The 20,233-nt window shown below is 37.9% G+C and overlaps 1 protein-coding gene across 1 annotated transcript in view; it reads left to right on the plus strand.

Moving 5' to 3' along the window:
• Positions 1-20,233, plus strand: part of RSPRY1 (ring finger and SPRY domain containing 1) — a 35,713-nt gene that overhangs the window by 6,635 nt on the left and 8,845 nt on the right. The window contains exons 2-10 of the mRNA XM_065925387.1: positions 3,815-4,319; positions 9,007-9,059; positions 9,736-9,848; positions 10,957-11,083; positions 11,750-11,808; positions 13,939-14,005; positions 14,530-14,661; positions 15,530-15,645; positions 16,571-16,714. Coding sequence (XP_065781459.1) covers positions 3,970-4,319; positions 9,007-9,059; positions 9,736-9,848; positions 10,957-11,083; positions 11,750-11,808; positions 13,939-14,005; positions 14,530-14,661; positions 15,530-15,645; positions 16,571-16,714 — 1,161 coding nt within the window. The 5' untranslated portion in view covers positions 3,815-3,969. The remainder of the gene's footprint in view (positions 1-3,814; positions 4,320-9,006; positions 9,060-9,735; positions 9,849-10,956; positions 11,084-11,749; positions 11,809-13,938; positions 14,006-14,529; positions 14,662-15,529; positions 15,646-16,570; positions 16,715-20,233) is intronic.

Here is a 20,233-nt window from a genome sequence, read left to right on the forward strand (position 1 = left end):
TAACTTGACCATCTAATGCTAAGTAGTATATAGATATTACAAATGTGTTCCCTTTACATAATCTCTAGTCTTATTCATTTTCCATCCCATGCCGTCTGTTAGCCCTTGAATAACATTACCCATAAGCAGCGTACCATCTTGGTTTAGTATGATGCTTCACAAGGGGCCGTGGTGGGAAATACAGGGGACTGCTTCATCCATTGTGTTGACATGTACTGTACATCATCTGTACCAGATGTAACTGTATTCTGGTGGGTTTTTGACTGGCCTCTCCAAAGAATGTATTCAAAGATAACCTCAGTTCATTTCTCTGGAAAAGGAGATTCACTTTTTAGACCCCAGAAGAATCACTCTTCAGTGTTCCAGCTTGTTCCTTCATTCAGTCAGGAGGTCTTACGTACAGTCCCAGTTTCTGTGTTAGGTTCTATAGCACAGTGATTTCCAGACATGGCTGCCATTGGAATCATCTGAGGAGCCTTTAAGAAAACACTTGCTTGGGCCACATCCTAGATATTCAGATACTGCCTATTTGGAATAGAACCAGGACTTGGTATTTTAAGAGGCACCTAAGTGATTTTAATGCCCATCACCTTTGGGGTTGATTGTTAAGCTACATTCTTTTCCAAGGGTTTTTTCCCTTGGAAAAAACATACAGATAAGTAAACATCGTTTCAGTGCAGTGTAGATGAGTTCTATACAAGGTAAGTTTGTTAGTTATCTTAGTGCTCATAATTAAGACAGGTCATATTCCTAGCCCCCAACTCCCAGATCATTTGGTTACTTCTGATTAGCTGTGTACTCATTTGATAATAACATCTTGCATGTGGGGATCCATTTAAGTGTTGGGCACCGTGCCATGTTTTACAGGTATTATTCCATGTAGTCCTCACAGAACTCCTGTGAGGTGTAAGAACTGTTAACTATCTTCCATGTTTTGAAGTGTGTCAGTAGTCAGCATAATTGGAATGCATAGCTGTAAGTATTGCAGGACTGGGACCTGCGCCCAGACTGACTGCAAAGCCTGTGCTCTGTACTGTATGTGGCCTCTGGTGTCCTGTATGAGATGGTAGCCTGAATGTTACTGTCTTAAAACAATGGTCTGTAGAAAGTGAACCACATAATGCTTTTTGGAATGAGATAAAACAAAGCTGTATAAAGTGTTTAATTGTTTAGCTTCACCACTCAGTCTTTTGCCTAAAGTATTCACAGTTTAGTCTCTGAGAAGTATGGTGAGTGATGCTTTTCCAGATGAAAAGCTATCCATGTTTTAGTCTTAAATAAATCTGAAAGATCATACACTATGTTCACTTATTTGTCCTGCTTTTGGCTTTAACCTTCAAAAACACTCTGTATTCTCATTTAAAGATCACGGCTAAAAAATTTGAAGATAACAGCTCTGATTTTTTTTTCCTTGTTTGCTTCATAGTCTTTCCCTTTGAAATGCCTCATGGCTTCTCCCACCTAATTAGCTTCTTTGCACCTGGTCTTTATAGCTAATCCTTAAAAAAAGAAAGTTTTTGGTTTTAAAATTTTGAAAATATAAATTTTTTTTTTTTTACATTTCCTTCTCTTAACAAATTTTGTAGCTGACATCATTTTCTAGGGCATTTAAAGAAAATGACTCTTGGAAGAAACTGACCTGAACTATACTTCAGTTCAATTTGGGAATAGGAAAAAAAAAAAAATCACCACATATAATTCTTCCAAATTAGTCAGATTTTTAGAAATACCTATACGCATTTCTTCCATTTGCTTTGAAACATGCTAAATAGAAATGTGCATGAATTATTCTACATTCAGTTTAAATAAGCCTTAGCAAAAATAATTTGGATGGAATAAAGTTTAAGAATTTGAGATCCAACAAACTCTTATTTTCCTTATATATTTATTTTTAAATTAAAATTCTTTATCCACTTGGAATTTTCAAATATGGGGAGGAATCTTGTGATTGTGATAGGAACCTCATTCCCTCTACTTGGATAGTTAATTGTATCATCACATCACATGTGTATCATGACTCATACTTTTCCACTGGTTTTCCATGTCTACAAATGTCTTTTTAACCCACTGCTTTCCTCACAATCACTCCCATCCTTGCAGTGATGGGAATGGTATGGTATTACTTGCACTCTTTGCTGGTTTAGAGTATATTCTCTCTTATTTATTTTTGTTTTTTATTTATTTATGTTTGGTCACGCCACACACCTCATAGGATCTATTCCCTGACTAGGGATTGAACCTGGGCCACAGCAGTGAAAGCACTGAATCCTAACTACTAGACCATCAGGGGACTCTCACTGTGTTCTCTTTTAAAAGGTTATTTTCAGCTGAATCCTTGCATCACACTCCTACCTATGCTTCAGTCATATCCTTTACAATACAACCTCCAAATTTTGAAGATGGCCTGATTCTTTTGGAAGAACCAAGAACATCTGTGGTCTTATACTTGGCTCACCTGTTGCTGTCTTGGTACTCTGGAGGGAGATAATGTCTATCCATTTCCTCTCCTCTCCCCTTCTTCCCCTCCCCTGTCCCTCCCCCTCTCTCCCACTATTACATTAGATTAAGTATTATATATATAAAGGATTTTTATCTCCATCTACTTTTTTCCTTTCAATTTTTTCCCTTATGAGTAGTAATTAAACTGGGCAAATATTTGAAAGAATTTGCTGCAAATCTGTCCAAAATAACAGAAACAAGTTTTCTCTTGCTTCTAATCCCACTATTTTCATATTTATATCTATTCCTAAGCCAGTGCTCAAGATAGGAGGATTTATTTGTAAATAGCAAATGTTGCATAGAGACTCCATACCAGTCTCTAATCCTTATGTGTCTGTTGGTGTCCTTATGGCTCCTCGTCTTCAGGTCTCCACGTGATTTTTTTTTTTCACCCTTTGCTACTGTGTTAAGTCTCCTGCTTCCAAATCTTTACTTCCTTTTACACCTAACCAGATTTTCTCAACTTAATGAAGGGCTGACTCTTATCATTAGGCTTTTTTTTTTTTTTTAATGATAAACATGCTGTGTGGGATGAGAATGGCCATCCACAAATTTCTGGAGAGTGAGGACTATATCTTGTTCTGTATTCTCCCAGTGCTGACCTGGTGCCTGGTAGCAGGTGCTTAGTCAGTATTTTCAAAGATCATTGGTGCTTCCCTGTTCTTAACCTTGTAGCAGACATGTGCAGCAAACTTATCATTGTGAAAAATGTAACCTTGTGATATATATTGACCTTCCCCCAAACAAAGTCTTGCTTTCATAAAGGAAAAACTTTGTAATTACTTGTGTTATCTCTGTGAATTCTCAAGTGTCCTCCAAATGGGAAATCTATGCAGTTTGGTCATTTAAACGGAACACTCTACCCTTGTATTATTCTTGTTATCAAGTGGGTGCTATCACATTGTATCATAACTTTTTTTTTAACAACAGACATTTATAATTAGATATTTTATTTGAAATATATTAAATTTTCTCATTCACTCAAGAAATAGTTGTTTTTTTTAATCCACAAAAGGAGACCTTAAAGCAATTGTACACATTCTTCTAATGTATTTCTATATGGATAGAAACACACATACATTTAAAAAAGAAATCTTTTGTAACTCCTGTAGTTTAAAGGATGTGGTTTAGCAACCAACTTTATACTATAATGACAAAAAGAAATCACTGGTTGTTAATTCTTACATAAAGACATCTCTTTGCATGAGAAGCCTATAAAAATAACCAAAGATGATTCTTCACTGTAGTCCTAATATCTATAAAATCAAATTGAGTAGCCAAGAAACCTTTGACTCATTTTCCTTTTCTCTTTTAGACCTGCCACTGGATGACCAGGATTCCTTGTAATTGATGATGTTGGAGATCACCTCTGCAACTTTCTTCAGCGTTCAGTTGTTAAAAACAAATAGGATGCAAGTTCCTCAACTCCAGATTATGAAAACAGTACTTGGAAAACTGAAAACTATCTAAATGATTGTCTTTGGTTGGGCCGTGTTCTTAGCAAGCAGAAGCCTTGGCCAGGGTCTGCAGTTGACTCTTGAGGAGCACATAGCCCGCTTCCTGGGGACTGGAGGTGCCGCCGCGACCATGGGCAATTCCTGTATCTGCCGAGACGACAGTGGCGCGGAAGACAGCGTTGACGCCCAGCAGCAGCAGGCTGATAACCGCGCAGTGCCCGCCGCAGACGTGAGAAGCCAGCCCCGGGACCCTGTGCGGCCGCCAAGGAGAGGCCGAGGGCCTCATGAGCCAAGGAGAAAAAAACAAAATGTAGACGGGCTAGTGCTGGACACACTGGCAGTCATACGGACTCTCGTAGATAAGTAAGTATCTGGCTCACAGTCACCTCCTATCTAATGAAAAGCCTTATGCCAGGAATCATAACTCTTGGACTTCTTCAGTGCATTAGGATATATCTGCCAAGCCTCATTACTCATAGGGCAGGGGGAGACTATTTCATTTCTCATCAGAGTAAATTATAAGATTTGATCATTTTACTTGCTGACACCTACTCCAGTCTGGAAATGTCTAAACATTTCTGTAGCAGAATACACCGATGAAAGCTTTGATCTCTATTGGGGAATGTAGTTAATATGGAGTGAGTTTGTGTTGAAGCCTGCAAGAGGAAATGGTTTCGTGAAGACTCACTCTTCTCTTGCTTGGCTATCTACTGTACTGACTAGAGATTCAAGATAAGTTGTTTGACCAATAACGTTCAGGTCAGTCGCTCAGTCGTGTCTGACTCTTTGCAACCCCATGGTAGCAAGAATGTAGCTGCATGCAACTTCTGTTGGCAATGGAAGGGCGTAGGTCAAGGGGAGTTTCTATCCTTCTCCCTCTTTTACCAATATATCCTTTAGATGACCCTCCTGGATCCATTTGGAAAACTTGGAAATTGAAAGAAACTGCAGGGCACACCTGTACTCTGTTTTGTTTCTCCCCCTGCTTTGTCTAAGTGCAGAATCCCAGACTGAATAACAGTGAGATTAAAGGGCGTTGATCAAGTTGAAAAAGTATTTTAACTCAACCATATAACACAGAAAGTAGCAGTAAGTTTTAGAACTGTAGTGGACAAAGGTTCAGATTCTGGTCCAGCCCCTTGACTAGCTACATGACACTGAGCAAGTCACTTCTTTTTTTTTTTTTTTCCAATTATTTTTATTAATTGGAGGCTAATTACTTTGCAACATTGCAGTGGGTTTTGTCATACATTGACATGAATCAGCCATGGAGTTACATGTATTCCCCATCCCGATCCCCCTCCCACCTCCCCCCCCACCCGATTCTCCTGGGTCCTCCCAGTGCACCTGGCCCGAGCACCTGTCTGCAAGTCACTTCTTTTAAGCCTCAGGTTCCTCAGCTATAAAAGGAAAGTAATACCTTTTTGACAAGGATTATCATGAGAAAAAATATATAAATCACCTAGTAAGGTGGAGCTAGTGGTAAAGAATCTACCTGCCAGTCTGGGAGACACAAGAGACGCAGGTTTTATCCCTGTGTCAGGAAGATCCCCTGGAGAAGGACATGGCAACCCACTCCAGTATTCTTGCCTGGAGAATTCCATGGACAGAGGAGCCTGGTGGGCTGCAGTCCATGGTTCAAAAAGAGTCAGGACATGGCTGAGCACAGATAGAAATGGTGCCTTGTACAGAACATGTCCTCTGTAGAGGATAGTTGTTATTTTTTTTTTTTTAAGTTCTAGTTTCTTTTTGCTTCAGGGTCTGCCAGTATATTTAAGTATCTAAACATGATAATCACATTTATGAGAAAACAGTTTTGTTTAGTTCCTGAAAAATGATAGCATAAAGCAAGATATACCTGTGCATATTATTTTGAGGGTTTTTTTTTCTAATAGAAATAAATTTATTTTACACATTTTCTTTCTGCTATAGAGCATGCTAGGAAATATTCTTACAAATATGCTCTGTAACCATCTCAGAAAGGCCTTCCTAAGTTTATTAAAACCTGCCTTTGAAGCAGTTCTGTTATCTGAATTTAATGTCATTTTAATATGTTTGTAGGAATATCTATTTAATATAAATCTATGCCATTTACATCCCCTAAATTCAAGCAAAGGTCTAGAAGCTGTTATGTAAAGTTTCTTCATGGTGACATTTAAAGCATGCTATGAAATTGTAATGAAAAATTGTCCTTCTCAAATAAGGAAGTAAACCACAGCAGTGTTATTTAAGCCCATTGGGAAAACAGGTACAGAATAGACTTTGCCATATTTTTTTATAGGGTGATTAAGAGGTGATTAAGTAGCAAAGCTGGAGCTTTATTTCTAAGCTTCAGTATAGTATTACACATTATAAATGGACTTATGAGGCAAGTAGTGTACACTTGAAAATGGAAAAATTTGGCAGGTGCAGAACAACTATAAAGGGACATGTTGGAGAATATAATGGCAAAATCGGGTTCAGAGAGTTTGTAAACATAGTTACAGAGCTTTTTTTTTTCTTAGAAACTGCTATAGAGAAAAGAATTTGCTAACCTACAAAGTTTATAAGACTATTAAAACTAAACATAGAAGACAGACAGATGGGCTTAGTAAGAATATGTGTAAAAGGATGTATGCAGATATCACATTTATAAAATGATCTTAATATTTATTGTTCTCCTCTCTCTAGTTGTCACTTACAAGAGAATGACCTCGATTTGAGAGGACAGCATGGTTCCTAATGGCATAATGAGAGCATTGTTATAGGAAATACAATTGAAATATATACTTAATTTAAAAATCATTCGAAAGTTCAACTCTTTTGCCTTTTTTTCTTGTATTATATCCTCAGATTGCTGATGGTATTAATGTTACTTGTTCTCATGACTTTGGAATTTTAATTTGCAGGCACCTCTCGATGGAAGTTTTTTTCTGTGTGTGTGTGTGTGTGTGTGTGCATGCACGTGTTCTCTCTTTCTCCATTTCTCTCTTGTCACTTTTGTTGTCTCCATCTGGGGCCCAGGGGCCTTCAGTCTACAACTGAACCTAAAAGTGGTGGTTCTGAGGTCCCACCCCACTCTAGGAAGCCCAGGTCCTGCTGCATGGCTTTCTCTGCCTTTTTCTGTCACTGGAGACTTGCAACTTTATGCCCCCTGCAGCTCAGGCTACTATTTAGAGCTTTTCAACTCCTTTCACTGAGAGGGGAATGCTGTTCACACTTGATTTGGTAAGTCTGCTCCATCCCTCGCAACAGTGGGGCTTTGGTCCCCCTTACCTGCCTTGCAGACGTAAAGCTCCTGGTGACCTCTGTCTAGTTCCTGGCCCAGAGCTTAGTGATCTTATGGTTTTAGCATTTGCTCCCGCCAGAAGTTCCTGCTCTGTTTCTGTTCCACAAAGAATTTTGTCATCTTCTTTTTTTATATATATAATATTTATGTTTTATTTGTTTGGCCGCATTGAGTCTTAGTTGTTTGGGCCCACGGGCTTACTTGCCTGGTGGCATGTGGGCTCTTAGTTCCCCAACAGGGAATCGGACCCACGCCCCCTCCACTGCAAGCTGGAGTCTTAACCACTGGACCACCAGGGAGGTCTTTATATTGTTTGAGGGTGGGGATGTGTGTGTCCTTTAAGTGTGTCTGTATAGAATTCAGGTGCTCATATTCCTCACTGGTCACTGACCTTGTCATTTTTATTATTTTGCTCTTCTTCCCTAATCACATTGTCCTTTTTACTTCCCACCTCCGAATATCAGTGGGTTAACCATTCTTCCAAATTTAAGGTATGTTCTTCTAATCTGTCTGACATATGTTTATGTCTGTGTAGGAAGCTTATGTATATTGTTTTGTATATGATTTTAAAAATTTACTTAACGATTAGAGACGTCTCTTTGATTTTAATTGCTCTCAACATTGTGTTTGAGACTGCTACGGAGTATTCCATTGTATGCTCAAAAGTACTATATTTCGTTATCCAATAATGAGGTGACAGTCACTTAGGTTACTACTTCTGAATTCTTGTTCGTACAAATAGCATTTCAGCAAATAGCCTCATGTGCACCTGTGTAATTATTTCTCTTGCATTGTTGAATATATGCATACTTAATTTCATTATTGCCAGATTGCCCCAGAGCAGTGTTTGTATTGGTTAGTTATATCATTTAATACAATTTTTTAAAATAAGAATTTCCCCTTATTTTGAAAAGGAATAAGATGTATCCAACACCAGCACGTAATGAGTACCTGACATGAACTTATAATTCCCATATTGCAAGGTTATTCTGAGGATTAAATGATTGAAAATGACAGTTTTTTTTGTTTGTTTTCTTTTTTCACAGTGAAACAGAGAGCCACAATATGTAGACAAATAAGCAGTGAATATATTCTTTAAATAATTAGATGATCAATTTGATGGAATATATTTCCTTCATTACCAAATTTTCCCTAAAGCATCTCTTTGAATTCCTGAGATCACAGTTTGAAAATCCACTGAATTAAGGGGAAAATGCCATTTTAGGGCAATGACTAATTAAGTTTGGTTTCTTTTTCTTCTAACCTCATTTTATGAAGTTTAAGCATATAGTGATATTTACCAGAACACCACCTAAAAATGAAGATGTTATGTAGGCCCTTGCTTCTGTAAGTCCTCATTTGGGATTACATTTGCCTTCCTGACACTTCTTGAGGTATGTATGAGGAAGATGATGTTGGTCTCCCTGCCTTGTCTCTGTTGGCATCGGGATGTTAGAGGTAAAACTGAAAGTGGGCTCTGGCTTTCAGTATTAATCCTGTGCTTTGACTTCAGGCCACATGGTGGTCCTTTCATGTGCTTTTCTGCCCATTTTGTTAATGTTTGTGGGCTGTCATGGACAGTGACCTTGGAAATAAGTACATGTGGTGTGCATTTATCCTTAAAGATTATAGCTCTGGTTGTCTCCTCCATCTTTCTCCACATTCACTCATATTCCTTTCTTTCTCTTTCTACCCCCGCCCCATACTTCCAGCTTGAACTTCTATTTGAAATTGTCCTTTCTTATTTCTTCAAGTTTGATGTCTTGAATGTTTATTTTTCAGTGATCAGGAACCTCCCTATTCAATGATTACATTGCACGAAATGGCAGAAACAGGTATTTTTTAAGTTTTTAAAAAGACTTCCTAATTAATTAATGATCATGAAGAAATGTAGCCACTTTTTAAAAAAATACTTCAAAAGTACTTAACATACATGATGAGGAAAAAAGTCCTTAGTCTCTGGAAATTTTCCTGCACAAGGGCAATAATTAAAAACACTGTATTGTATTCTGAGCATATACTGCATCTTTCAGTAATGGTTTTTTCTCACTGGAATTATTAAAATTATTTTGGCATTGACAGATCTTTGACTATAACTCTTCTAGAATGAGGAAGATAATTTTTTGTTCCTCAATTTTCTAAATGTCATTCAGAAAATAGAGCCAACTGTTTCAGATACTTAATTTTCTCAGTTAACTCCTGTATCATAAATAAAAGCTGGAAACTTTTAATCATAATTTGAGAACCCAGAAACATAGCTGGAATTTTCTTCAAATAAAGATACCCCTAAATCACCAGACTCCTGTAAATTAAAATTTTTGTTTCTACCATGATGACCAGCAATTGATGACCATGTCCATGCCAAATACTAGCTGATTAAAAGCTATAGGATATTTCTATTCTCCAAGAGTGGTTCTATATTAATGTGAAGTCATCTTGTGTTATAAGTTATATATTTTCACATTTTAAAAATAGTGACTTTATCATATAATCTTCTTGATTTGCTCTTAGATGAAGGATGGTTAGACGTTGTCCAGTCTTTAATTAGAGTTATTCCATTGGAAGATCCACTGGGACCAGCTGTTATAACATTATTACTAGATGAATGTCCATTGCCCACTAAAGTAAGTTAATAATTATTTTTTATGAAACTGATATCTGTGCTTAAACACAGGATGAATGACCACAAAGAACATCTGGTATAATGCGTTTCCTCTTTATATATAGTATTTTGAGTCTGTTGTATTTAATAGTAATTTCTTTGTATATATTTGTTTTTTATTACCTATGAATTGTTACATCCTCTAAGTAGCTTACTCAAAAACTTTAGTGTAAAATTTTTAAAATGTCAAAAATGGGAGCATTTTGGCCAACTTTTGAGGTTGACCAAAAAGTTCATTTGGGTTTTTCTGTAAGAGTTGACGGGTCCAACCCAGGTATCTATAATGGCATTCTTTGAAATTAGAAGGGAATGTTCAATTGCTAAGCTGATTCTCTCTCTAAACAATATCCTCATGACAAAACTTTCTTTAAATATTTTCTATTAAGAGAAAAAAACTATTAAAAGCACTTTTGAATCTTAATATTGGTATATTGGCATAACTTTGATTATTCCAAGTTAGAACAAAAGTATCAAATTTTCGTTGCCTTATTCCATATGGTCTATGGAATCCTTTCTTAAAAATTTTCGATTCTGGCATCTTTCATTTGTCTAAGCCCCACACATTTAGGCCCAACATGGAAAAACATGGACAAAGGGAAAAAGTCTTTGATCTTGTCATTGATAAGTTAACCTTTGCCTAGTCTTATAGGAGGTTTCTATTATAATTTGCCTTAAAAATTCTGGTGATATTTGTTCTTGGTTGATAAAAAAAATATTTTTTAAGTAACTTTTTATTTCAATATCACTAGGCCCTGTTGTTTTATGATTATATTGGCATTTGGGTGGATTTAGTCTGTTTAATGACCCAAGAGTATATAGCATATATTTGATACAACTGATACATTTTTGAGTGAAATGTTATTTAGAAATTCATGTAAGAAAACTTTCAGATTGATCAAATAATATTTCCCATCAATAATGATATCCTTTGGGTATATTGAATCATGTTTGCATGGTAATTCTGAGTTAATTTAACACCTGGTTATTACTTTTGTGTCAAAGAATTACCTTGGGGATAAAAATCCTAAGTCATATATTTATCAGATCCACTTGTATGTTTTTGTTTTTAGGATGCACTCCAAAAATTGACTGAAATTCTCAACCTAAATGGAGAAGTAGCTTGCCAGGACTCAAGTCATCCTGCCAAACACAGGAACACATCTGCAGTCCTAGGCTGCTTGGCAGAGAAACTAGCAGGTAACTCTGGGAAGCTCCCCCAGGGAAAACCTTAAGTTGTTTGACATTAAGGGGAAGATGGAAGTTTAAGACAAAGAGTTTTCCTATTAATACAAGAAATATTTTTCTTTCTTCTTCTTCTTTTTCTTTTTTTTTTTTTTAGTAAAAACATCTCTCCCTAAAATCTCTTCTGATAATGGACCTCTACTGATGAGTTGTTTTTTTTTTTTTAATTTGCACCTTGCTGAGTGCAGGCGCAGGCTCTTTTTTTTTTTTTTTTTTTTAATTTTTACAGTGTTGTGTTGGTTTCTGCCATACAGCCATAATTATACATACTCCAAGATGAAGATGAATAGTAACATGAATTCTTCAACTTTGCTTTCTTTTTTCCAAATTTGTCTTGGTTATATATGTAGCTATTTGCATGTGTTTATAAGTTTTAGAATCTTGTCAATTTTGAGAATAAAGCATATACCAAGATTAAAAAAGAAAGTTTTCCTTATTTGCTTTAAAAATTAAAAATAACAGAAAAGACTAAGCTCATATGATAATGAATCTAATATATACATATATACACAGTTTATAAATTTTAGCTAGATAAGAGTTCTATGATTTTGTTGGTCTTAGTTACCAATTCAAATAATATGACACATTTAATTATATCCAGTGTTCGTTGTATTTGTATAGGTCCTGCAAGTATTGGTTTACTTAGCCCAGGAATACTGGAATATTTGCTACAGTGTCTGGTAAGTAAGACATCAAAGCTAGTTATTCTTAGTCATCTAGAATTGTGCATTTTTCTAAAATTGCCAGCTTAGCCACTGGCACAGAGAATGGAATCAGCTATAAATTTTATTTGCAGGTGTTTCCTGAGTGTTTATCTATTCCCTCCTATGTTTAAAAAAAAAAAGTAAGGGCAGGATAGGAATTTATTACAAGCAAAAACAGCTGAGTCGGTCTGGTTTTAAATTTAGTCATAAGATAGGTGTTATGATTGGCTTTTTTGTATGCATCCTTAGAGTCTGCCAAATGGTAGTAGGAACCTCCATAGTAGAAACAAAAGTACACAGCATTCCAAGCCAGGAAACCGTGAGGTCAGTTTCCCAGTGTATATAAATCTCTCTGTTCCTCCATCCCTCCCTGCTCCCTACTGCTCTTTAAACTATTGTTGTTATTTGGTGTATGGTCTGTGAAGCTTGTGGTTTGCCAAGGCTGTGCTGTCAGATATCTTGCACTGCTGGACTAGACTTGTCTGGTCTGTAAGTTATTTTTTGCAGGTCTGCTATTCATTGGCCTTTTTCAAAATCTGAAAAATATTTTCAGTACCTAGATAATACGTACTTAAAGCATTTAACACTATGCTAAGTAAGCACTGTAGAAATGGAGAAGTAGTCTAACAGTCCTTCACCCTCAAGAAGTTTCCTGGTTAGTTCGGGGAACAAAACTACTCAGACAAGATAATTAGCCTCTACTTTATGGCGGGATATGATCAGGGGCAAAACTGCTTTCTTTAGACCAAGTGCCAGGAGTTCTGAGAAGTGACTAGGAGGTGGGAGGTATGGGTGACGGGGACTGGGAATTGTGGGAGCTACACTTCCTGATAAAGGTGAAGCTTCACCTGGGTCACAACAAAGGGTGAGAATTTGATAATGCACACAGGAGGAGAAAAATGGGCTTCGGGACTTCCCTGGCAGTTCAGTAGTTAAGACTGTGCTCTCTGAACACAGAGGGCACAAGTTTGATCCCTGGTCAGGGAACTAAGATCCTGCATGCCACATGACGCAGCCAAAAATTTTTTTTAAATAAAGTTTTTTTTAAAAATGGGATTCTTGGCTAAAGGCAAATCACTGGCAGAAGCCCAGAGCCAGAAATGGCTGTGTTCCCAACATATTACAGAGAATTGTCTGATCAGAAGACAGTACTCAGAGACAGGATGATATAGACTTAGTAGCCAGGTAGGGAGGGCTCAGGGTCTGAAAAGCCAGACAGAGAGATTGAGGGTGGTTATGGCAAGAGGGAGAGTGCTAAACAGGCTTTGTAATAGGGATGAGCTTTGCAGAACCCAGCTGGGCACCAGAAGAGTGAATGGAAACCAGGTGATGTTCTAGAGCTCTTTTGCAGGCTCCTAACATAACTGTGGGGAGGGATGGCTGGGAGCAGATGTGATGTTAAGCAGATAGACCTTTCTTCAAATGTGAACACATGTGATGTGAACTTAAGTGTAACTGAAAGAGCTCACTTGTTGCTCTCGCCCACCTACAATCAGCATTTGTAGACTTCCTTTCAGAGAACAGATTGAAAATGAAGCCATGAGTTGTTAATTTCATTATTTATAATTTTGGAACCTGGTAGTGATGAATGGTTCCGAGAACAGATTGAAAATGAAGCCATGAGTTGTTAATTTCATTATTTATAATTTTGGAACCTGGTAGTGATGAATGATTCCTTTTAGGGTTCTGAATGAAAAAGGCATTTTTAGCTACACTTCTAAGCTTCTGTTTGGCTTACTTAAATGAATGTAAGAATCAGCATGATTTCATTTAACAAATATAAATGTTACTAAGTAAAATAGTGCATTTAACAAGATACTTTTCCACTGAAAAATAAAAAATAAAATTAAAAAAAACAAGATACTTTTGACATTTTCATATCTATAATTGAATAAGAAAATAAGATTTTAGGAGACTATCATTGTCAGTTACTAACAATAGTAGCAAGTGGGTAATCAAGGACTTGAATGAGTAAAACTTTTATGACTGCTCCAAAAAAAAGTCTAGCACACAATGGGTAAGAAGAGGAAATTGTCACCCCAGAAGGGCAATGATATATATATATGTATGTATGTATGTATGTATTTATCTTTTGTTGTCTTTCAGAAATTACAGTCCCACCCCACAGTCATGCTTTTTGCACTTATCGCACTGGAAAAGTTTGCACAGACAAGTAGGTATAGTGACTTCTTGCACTAATGATCTATGTTGCTTGTTAAAAATGTTAATTTTTCTTAGTTACTGGATGAGCTGACGCCTTTGAACCCCAGACATGCCCACATTCTGGGGAGTTCCCTGGTGGCCTAGTGGTTAGGATTCTAGGCTTTCACTGCCGTGGCCCTAGGTTCAATCTCTGGTTGGGGAACTAAGCTTCTGCAAGTCATGCAGCTAAATAAATAACATGCATACATTCTGATTTGTCTAGATAAACATCTCAAGGTATATAATATGGTGACAAAGGCAACAGTTTTCTCACCTAAAGAATCAAAATTGGTGACCATGATTAGCCACTTTTTATAGTTAGAAAATTTAGTGATGATATTGCTACCTTCTAGAAAATAGAGCTCTTGGGCTTTGTCATTAGTATAGTTTCCAAATTCTCTAATTGTCTCTCTGTACTCCTTCCCTCCATCAGTCTGCCCAGCAAATCCTTCTACTCTTCCATGGTTAATTTAAGATTTATGTCTTCCCAAACAGGTGAAAATAAATTGACTATTTCTGAATCCAGTATTAGTGACCGGCTTGTCACGTTGGAGTCCTGGACTGATGATCCTGATTATCTGAAACGTCAAGTTGGTTTCTGTGCCCAGTGGAGTTTAGACAATCTCTGTAAGTAGGAGTTATCCTGTATTAAAATGCCTGTTTTCATTTCCAAATCCACTTCTTAAATAGGATCACTGGTCTTCATTTGTGACAGTGTGAGTTTTTCCATATAAAGTCCTCTACTGGTAGGTTGGCTATATTCTAGCGGTAACGAATTTAGGGACTCTTCAGACAATTAGATGGAAAGAGTGCCTCTAATTGCAGTGCTCTCCTATTCAGATATTGTTATTGGTCTCCTGTTTCCTGCTGTATTCAGGCCACCAATCAGATACTATTGTGTAATCCAACTCTTCCCAACACAGACTCTCTTCACTGTCTTAGAAGCAGTTCCCAGTCATTCCTATCTCTGGGCCTATTCCTTTCACTTGGAATTCCCTCTCTTCACTCTTCTCCCTATCCCAGTATTGCTCTTTAAAACTCAAATCATATCTGTACCTTGAGAGTTGCTCCCAACTATTCTTTTTCTCCTCCAAGGGCTGCAAGAACTAAAACTAGACTACTGCTCTGTCCTCACTCCCCCCGCCCCATAATTAGCACAACCCTCCTGCTCCTACTGCAGCATTGTGGGGAATTGCTCAGTGCACAGCCTGTGTAGTGCCAGTTAAAGAATAATTCTGAAAAAGTACAATTTGGATTTTGCTGCATGCAAAAGAATGATTATAAGGAACAGAAATATAAACCTACCTATGCTGCCTTTACTAGCATTTGCTTAATTAATCTTCTTATGGCCATGAAGCCCCAAAGCTAAGGTTATGTCTACCGATTCTGCCGTTTTTGAGCACCTCCACTTATTAACAAAGAGTGGCAGCCAGCGATGACAACAGTTTTTCCACAATAGCCTGCCTTAGAAACGTGCCCACTTCTTCTTTTGCAGTTTTAAAAGAGGGTAGGCAGCTGACCTATGAGAAAGTGGACTTGAATAGCATTAAGGCCATGCTGAATAGCAACGATGTCAGCGAGTACCTGAAGATCTCGCCTCATGGCTTGGAGGTAAAGTTTCCATAGATGGATCATTCTAGGGAGAAAATCTTGTTTTCATTTTCATGCCCTGATTCTGAACAAAAGCAATCCTTGCAAAATAGATGGAAGTTTACTACATACTCAGAGAGCGGTTAGAGGTAGAAGTGGTAGAAGAGAGAGTATCTGAGATATTATATACTCTTTCCTATCTCACATGGTCCTATACATATAGTAAGTGCTATAATGTTTATTGACTTGTTTAAATGTATGACTTCAATCTCTTCTATTTTTTGTAGTTAAAGATACTAAGACTAGTATTTCTAAAAGAGGCCCTTTCTTTTTTAATCCCTGTATAACCAGTTATATTCAATCTAGCACTTTACCTTCTCCCTGCATGTTGGAAATGTTGCGATTTGGGGGGTGAAGGTTAATGAAAGAGCCGCTTATATACAGCCGCTTTAGGCACTAGACATGTCAGGATTAAAGAGCTGTTTGAAGAATGGCTGCAGACAGCCCTTTGATCTTACATCTTACCAAATGCTTTATGTAGTTTTCTGCTTTAGCTTATTTTTAGGTACTCCATCTTATACCCTTCAATATCCTTTCCCTCATCTCCCTAACAAGTACAGGTTAAGGTGGTGTTTATGCATTTGTAAAAGATTCTAGTATGAGAGCAAAACTCTGTAAGTAATTAAAAATGAAGCCAGTAGCCTTCACTAATTCTTACTTTGAGGTCTTCCAGTCCTTTCAATCTGGAACTCTGTGGAAACTAAACTGTAAAATAGCATCCTTCCTTCAGTTTTGAATTTTTTGTCACTGAGGATGCACAGAGAAGGAGACAGTAGTCCACCAGGAGCTGTAATGAGAAAGGATAGATTCCACCTTCTGAGCAATCTGTTATCTCTGGTGGTCTTCAGGCATTGATGGTGGGCTGCCTGCCCTTTGATTTTGCCAGGCTCGCTGCGATGCCTCTTCTTTCGAAAGTGTGCGTTGCACCTTTTGTGTGGATGCTGGGGTGTGGTACTACGAAGTTACTGTGGTCACCTCTGGCGTCATGCAGATCGGCTGGGCCACACGGGACAGCAAGTTCCTCAACCATGTGAGTACTGTGGAGACCTAGGCAGATGCGGGCAGCAGCGGGTGATTTTGGCAAGTGGGTGGTGCATACTCATTTTTAGGTAGGTTTGTCAATAATCATTCCTTGGGCTGAACCACATGGTGCCAAATCTGCAGCATCAGGTTTATAAACTGATTCAGAAATAGGAAAACACAAGTGAACCTCAGCTATTTTTTTCCCCTCAAGTTTTAAGTTCATGTTAATTTTCCACCCAGAGGTTACATGTGTTCTTTTTCTTTTTTGGCTCTGCTCCGGCCCCAGCTGCATTTTTGGCTCAGTTTTCATATTGTTATCAGTGATGGTTTTTACCTTGCATTTAAGCTTTAGGAACTTTGTAGGAATTCTGTTCCTTTCATGAATTGTAAAAGTTGGCTTGACTCCTCTCACTTTACCTTTATCTTGTAATTAGTAGGCATATTTGTTTTCAATATTTAGTATTTATCTTTTGTTACAGAAAGCTATCAGATATAAGGGGAGATTAAATCCACTAGAGGAAGCAGAGTTGGGCCACTTCTACTTGAGTGTGAGAAGTTAGGGTTCTTCCCTTTCCTTCAGATGTTCATTTTTTACCGCTTTATACCCTTTTAATGTCTAACCCAATCAGCTTCCTTCTCATAGTCATAGTATAAGCACTTTGGAATTAATCCAGTTTTGATCAGGAACATTTTGTGGCCATATGATTTTTACCCTTTGAGCTGGAAAAATACCCTTAGACTTACTTTTGTCATTAATCTAAATAATGACCTCTTATCTGGGCTACCCTGGTGATCCAGTGGTTAAGAATGCACCTGTCGGTACAGGGGACCTGGATTTGATCCCTGGTCCCAGAGGATTCTACATGCCATGGGGCAGCTAAGCCCAAGTGACACAACTATTGAGCCTGTGCTCTTAGAGCCCAGGAACCACAACTGAACCCATATGCTACAATTACTGAAGTCCGCATGCCCTAGAGCCCATGCTCTACAACAAGAGAAGCCACCACAATGAGAAACCTGCTCACTGCAACTAGAGAAAGCCCTCGCTCAGCAACAAAGACCCAGCACAGCCAAAAAGAAAACAATAAATAAATAAAAATAAATAATGGCCTCTTCAGTTCAGTTCAGTTCAGTCACTCAGTCATGTCCAACTCTTTGCGACCCCATGAACCACAGCACGCCAGGCCTCTCTGTCCATCACCAACTCCCAGAGTCCACCCAAACCCATGTCCATTGAGTCAGTGATGCCATCCAACCATCTCATCCTCTGTTGTCCCCTTCTCCTCCTGCCTTCAATCTTTTCCAAATGAGTCAGCTGTTCGCATTAGGTGGCCAAAGTATTGGAGTTTCAGCTTCAAAATCAGTCCTTCCAATGAACACCCAGGACTGATCTCCTTTAGGATGGACTGGTTGGATCTCCTTGCAGTCCAAGGGACTCTCAAGAGTCTTCTCCAGCACCACAGTTCAAAAGCATCAATTCTTCTGTGCTCAGCTTTCTTTATAGTCCAAATCTCACATCAATACATGACCACTGGAAAAACCATAGCCTTGACTAGAATAGCCTCTTACCCTCCAATTAAAAATAAATAAATAATATAGCCTCCCATCCCATATGTAAGATCTTAGGATGGGTTTTAGAAGTGATTCAACAAAGTCAAACTAAACTTTGCCTGCCTCCCCTTTCATGGGGAGGGAGGTGGGAGGGGAGTTCAGGATGGGGAACACATGTAAATCCATGGCTGATTCATGTCAATGTATGGCAAAAAAAAAAAAAAAAGTGCCCTTTCAGCAAGGCTGTACAGCATCCTGGAATTGTTCATGGCATTTTACTAAACTGCTCACTGGAGGAAGAGGGCCCATGGAAAGGGCAGGTCTGAATTTTTGTCCAGGATGGAACACTGGACCCCAAACTGCCATTGCTTTTGTTGGGAACCTTCCCTTTGCAGGGCCTTCTAGTTGACTAGCCCTTAATTAAAACCTGGAAGAATGAGGCGTTTTTTGTGGCACCAGGTAGTCAAAAATAAGTGGGTCTGGAGAACAGTGCCAGTTAGTCTTCTAGTGCCCAACTTGGGCACTGATTTAAAGAAAGTAGTATCAATTACACAGATAGTCTGCTCCAAATGATGTCCTTACAATGATTTTTTTAGGACTTAAAAAATCTTAATTTCTAAAGCACTTCATCTTAAAGCCTATCATCTGATTCCCGTAACAGTTTTTACTGTTATAATTTCCATTTCACAGGCAAGAAAACTGAAACTAAGACTGGGACAAAAAGAAACTAGGACTTGAGTTCATTCACCTTCTTATTCTTCGATAATTGTGTTCTTTGCAGTTGAAAATGGGGATAATCTCAGAGAATTAGCTAGTTGTCTCATTTGGAAGTAAAAATTTGTCCCAAGACTAGAAGAAATATGGACTTCTCTTGGGAGGAAGCTTTATAAATTGTGTACCTGCTAAAATGGCAGCACATTGCAGGTCTGAGAGTAGTATATATGAGACTGAACGTTGCAGATTTTCTTTTTAATGGCCAGTGAAGCTGGATCATTTTGTCTCATGGATGAAACTAATTTCTGCCTTATGGTTGCAAAAACTTCAGCTTCTCAAGAAACAGAATACTATTTTCTTATCCCTCCAGATTGCTTGATAGACTTAATTTCTTTCCTTAAAAAATAAAACATTTTTCCCTGATTTAAGTACTAGTTGGTTAGAAATTGATGAAGTCTCATATATCTTTCCCCAAATACAGCATTTTCATATTGTTATTATACTTAAAACTTTGCTTCCTATGGACATTGTTGTGGTGATTCTGAATCTTTTTGCCTGTACAGACAGGGTGTGGCTTTGTGGAATTAGTCTTTCCTAGGACACACCCAGTTTCTGAAAATATGAAGTCCATTCATGGTGCCTCTTATTTTAACCCTTATACTGATTGGGCTTTACTGTTGAAAAGATGATCGAGTGTTAGGCTTAGAGATAGATCATTAATCTGATAAGCTAAAGGGTAGGTCTTGTTCAGGTCACCTACAGAATAGTTATCTTGTTTATCATTACGGTTTTTTTTTAACTTGTTCAGGCTTTGAAAGGGATAGCAAGGCATTCTTTCTGTTAATAATAGACTGGTGAATATTCTGCTGAGAATTTACACAGGTTCATTTAACCTTTGAGTAGTCTGAGCAGTGCATTCGGAACAACTAATTCTCACTTTGGAGAACACACATCCGAATTCAGTATGTTGTGGTCCAAGTAGTCAGGGAGTGTGTTGGAGCCCTTGTTCCAGTCTGTCTTCTAATTGGATTATGGCACAGAATAAGGAGACCATCCCCAGGATCTGAAGTCTTACTTGGATCTGGCCAACATTTTCAGTGGCCTTCTCCACTAGAATCTTTCACCATTGAGCCTTAAAGATAGCAGTTGTCTGGTCTGCATGTTTCCTCTATTTGTTCTATTTTTTTTTCTTATAACTGCTCAAAATAATTTCTTAAGATCTCACCCACCCTTTTATGTTAACAATAAAGTAATTATTAAA

The sequence above is a fragment of the Muntiacus reevesi genome, chromosome 2, assembly GCF_963930625.1.
Source record: "Muntiacus reevesi chromosome 2, mMunRee1.1, whole genome shotgun sequence".
Taxonomy (NCBI): domain Eukaryota; kingdom Metazoa; phylum Chordata; class Mammalia; order Artiodactyla; family Cervidae; genus Muntiacus; species Muntiacus reevesi.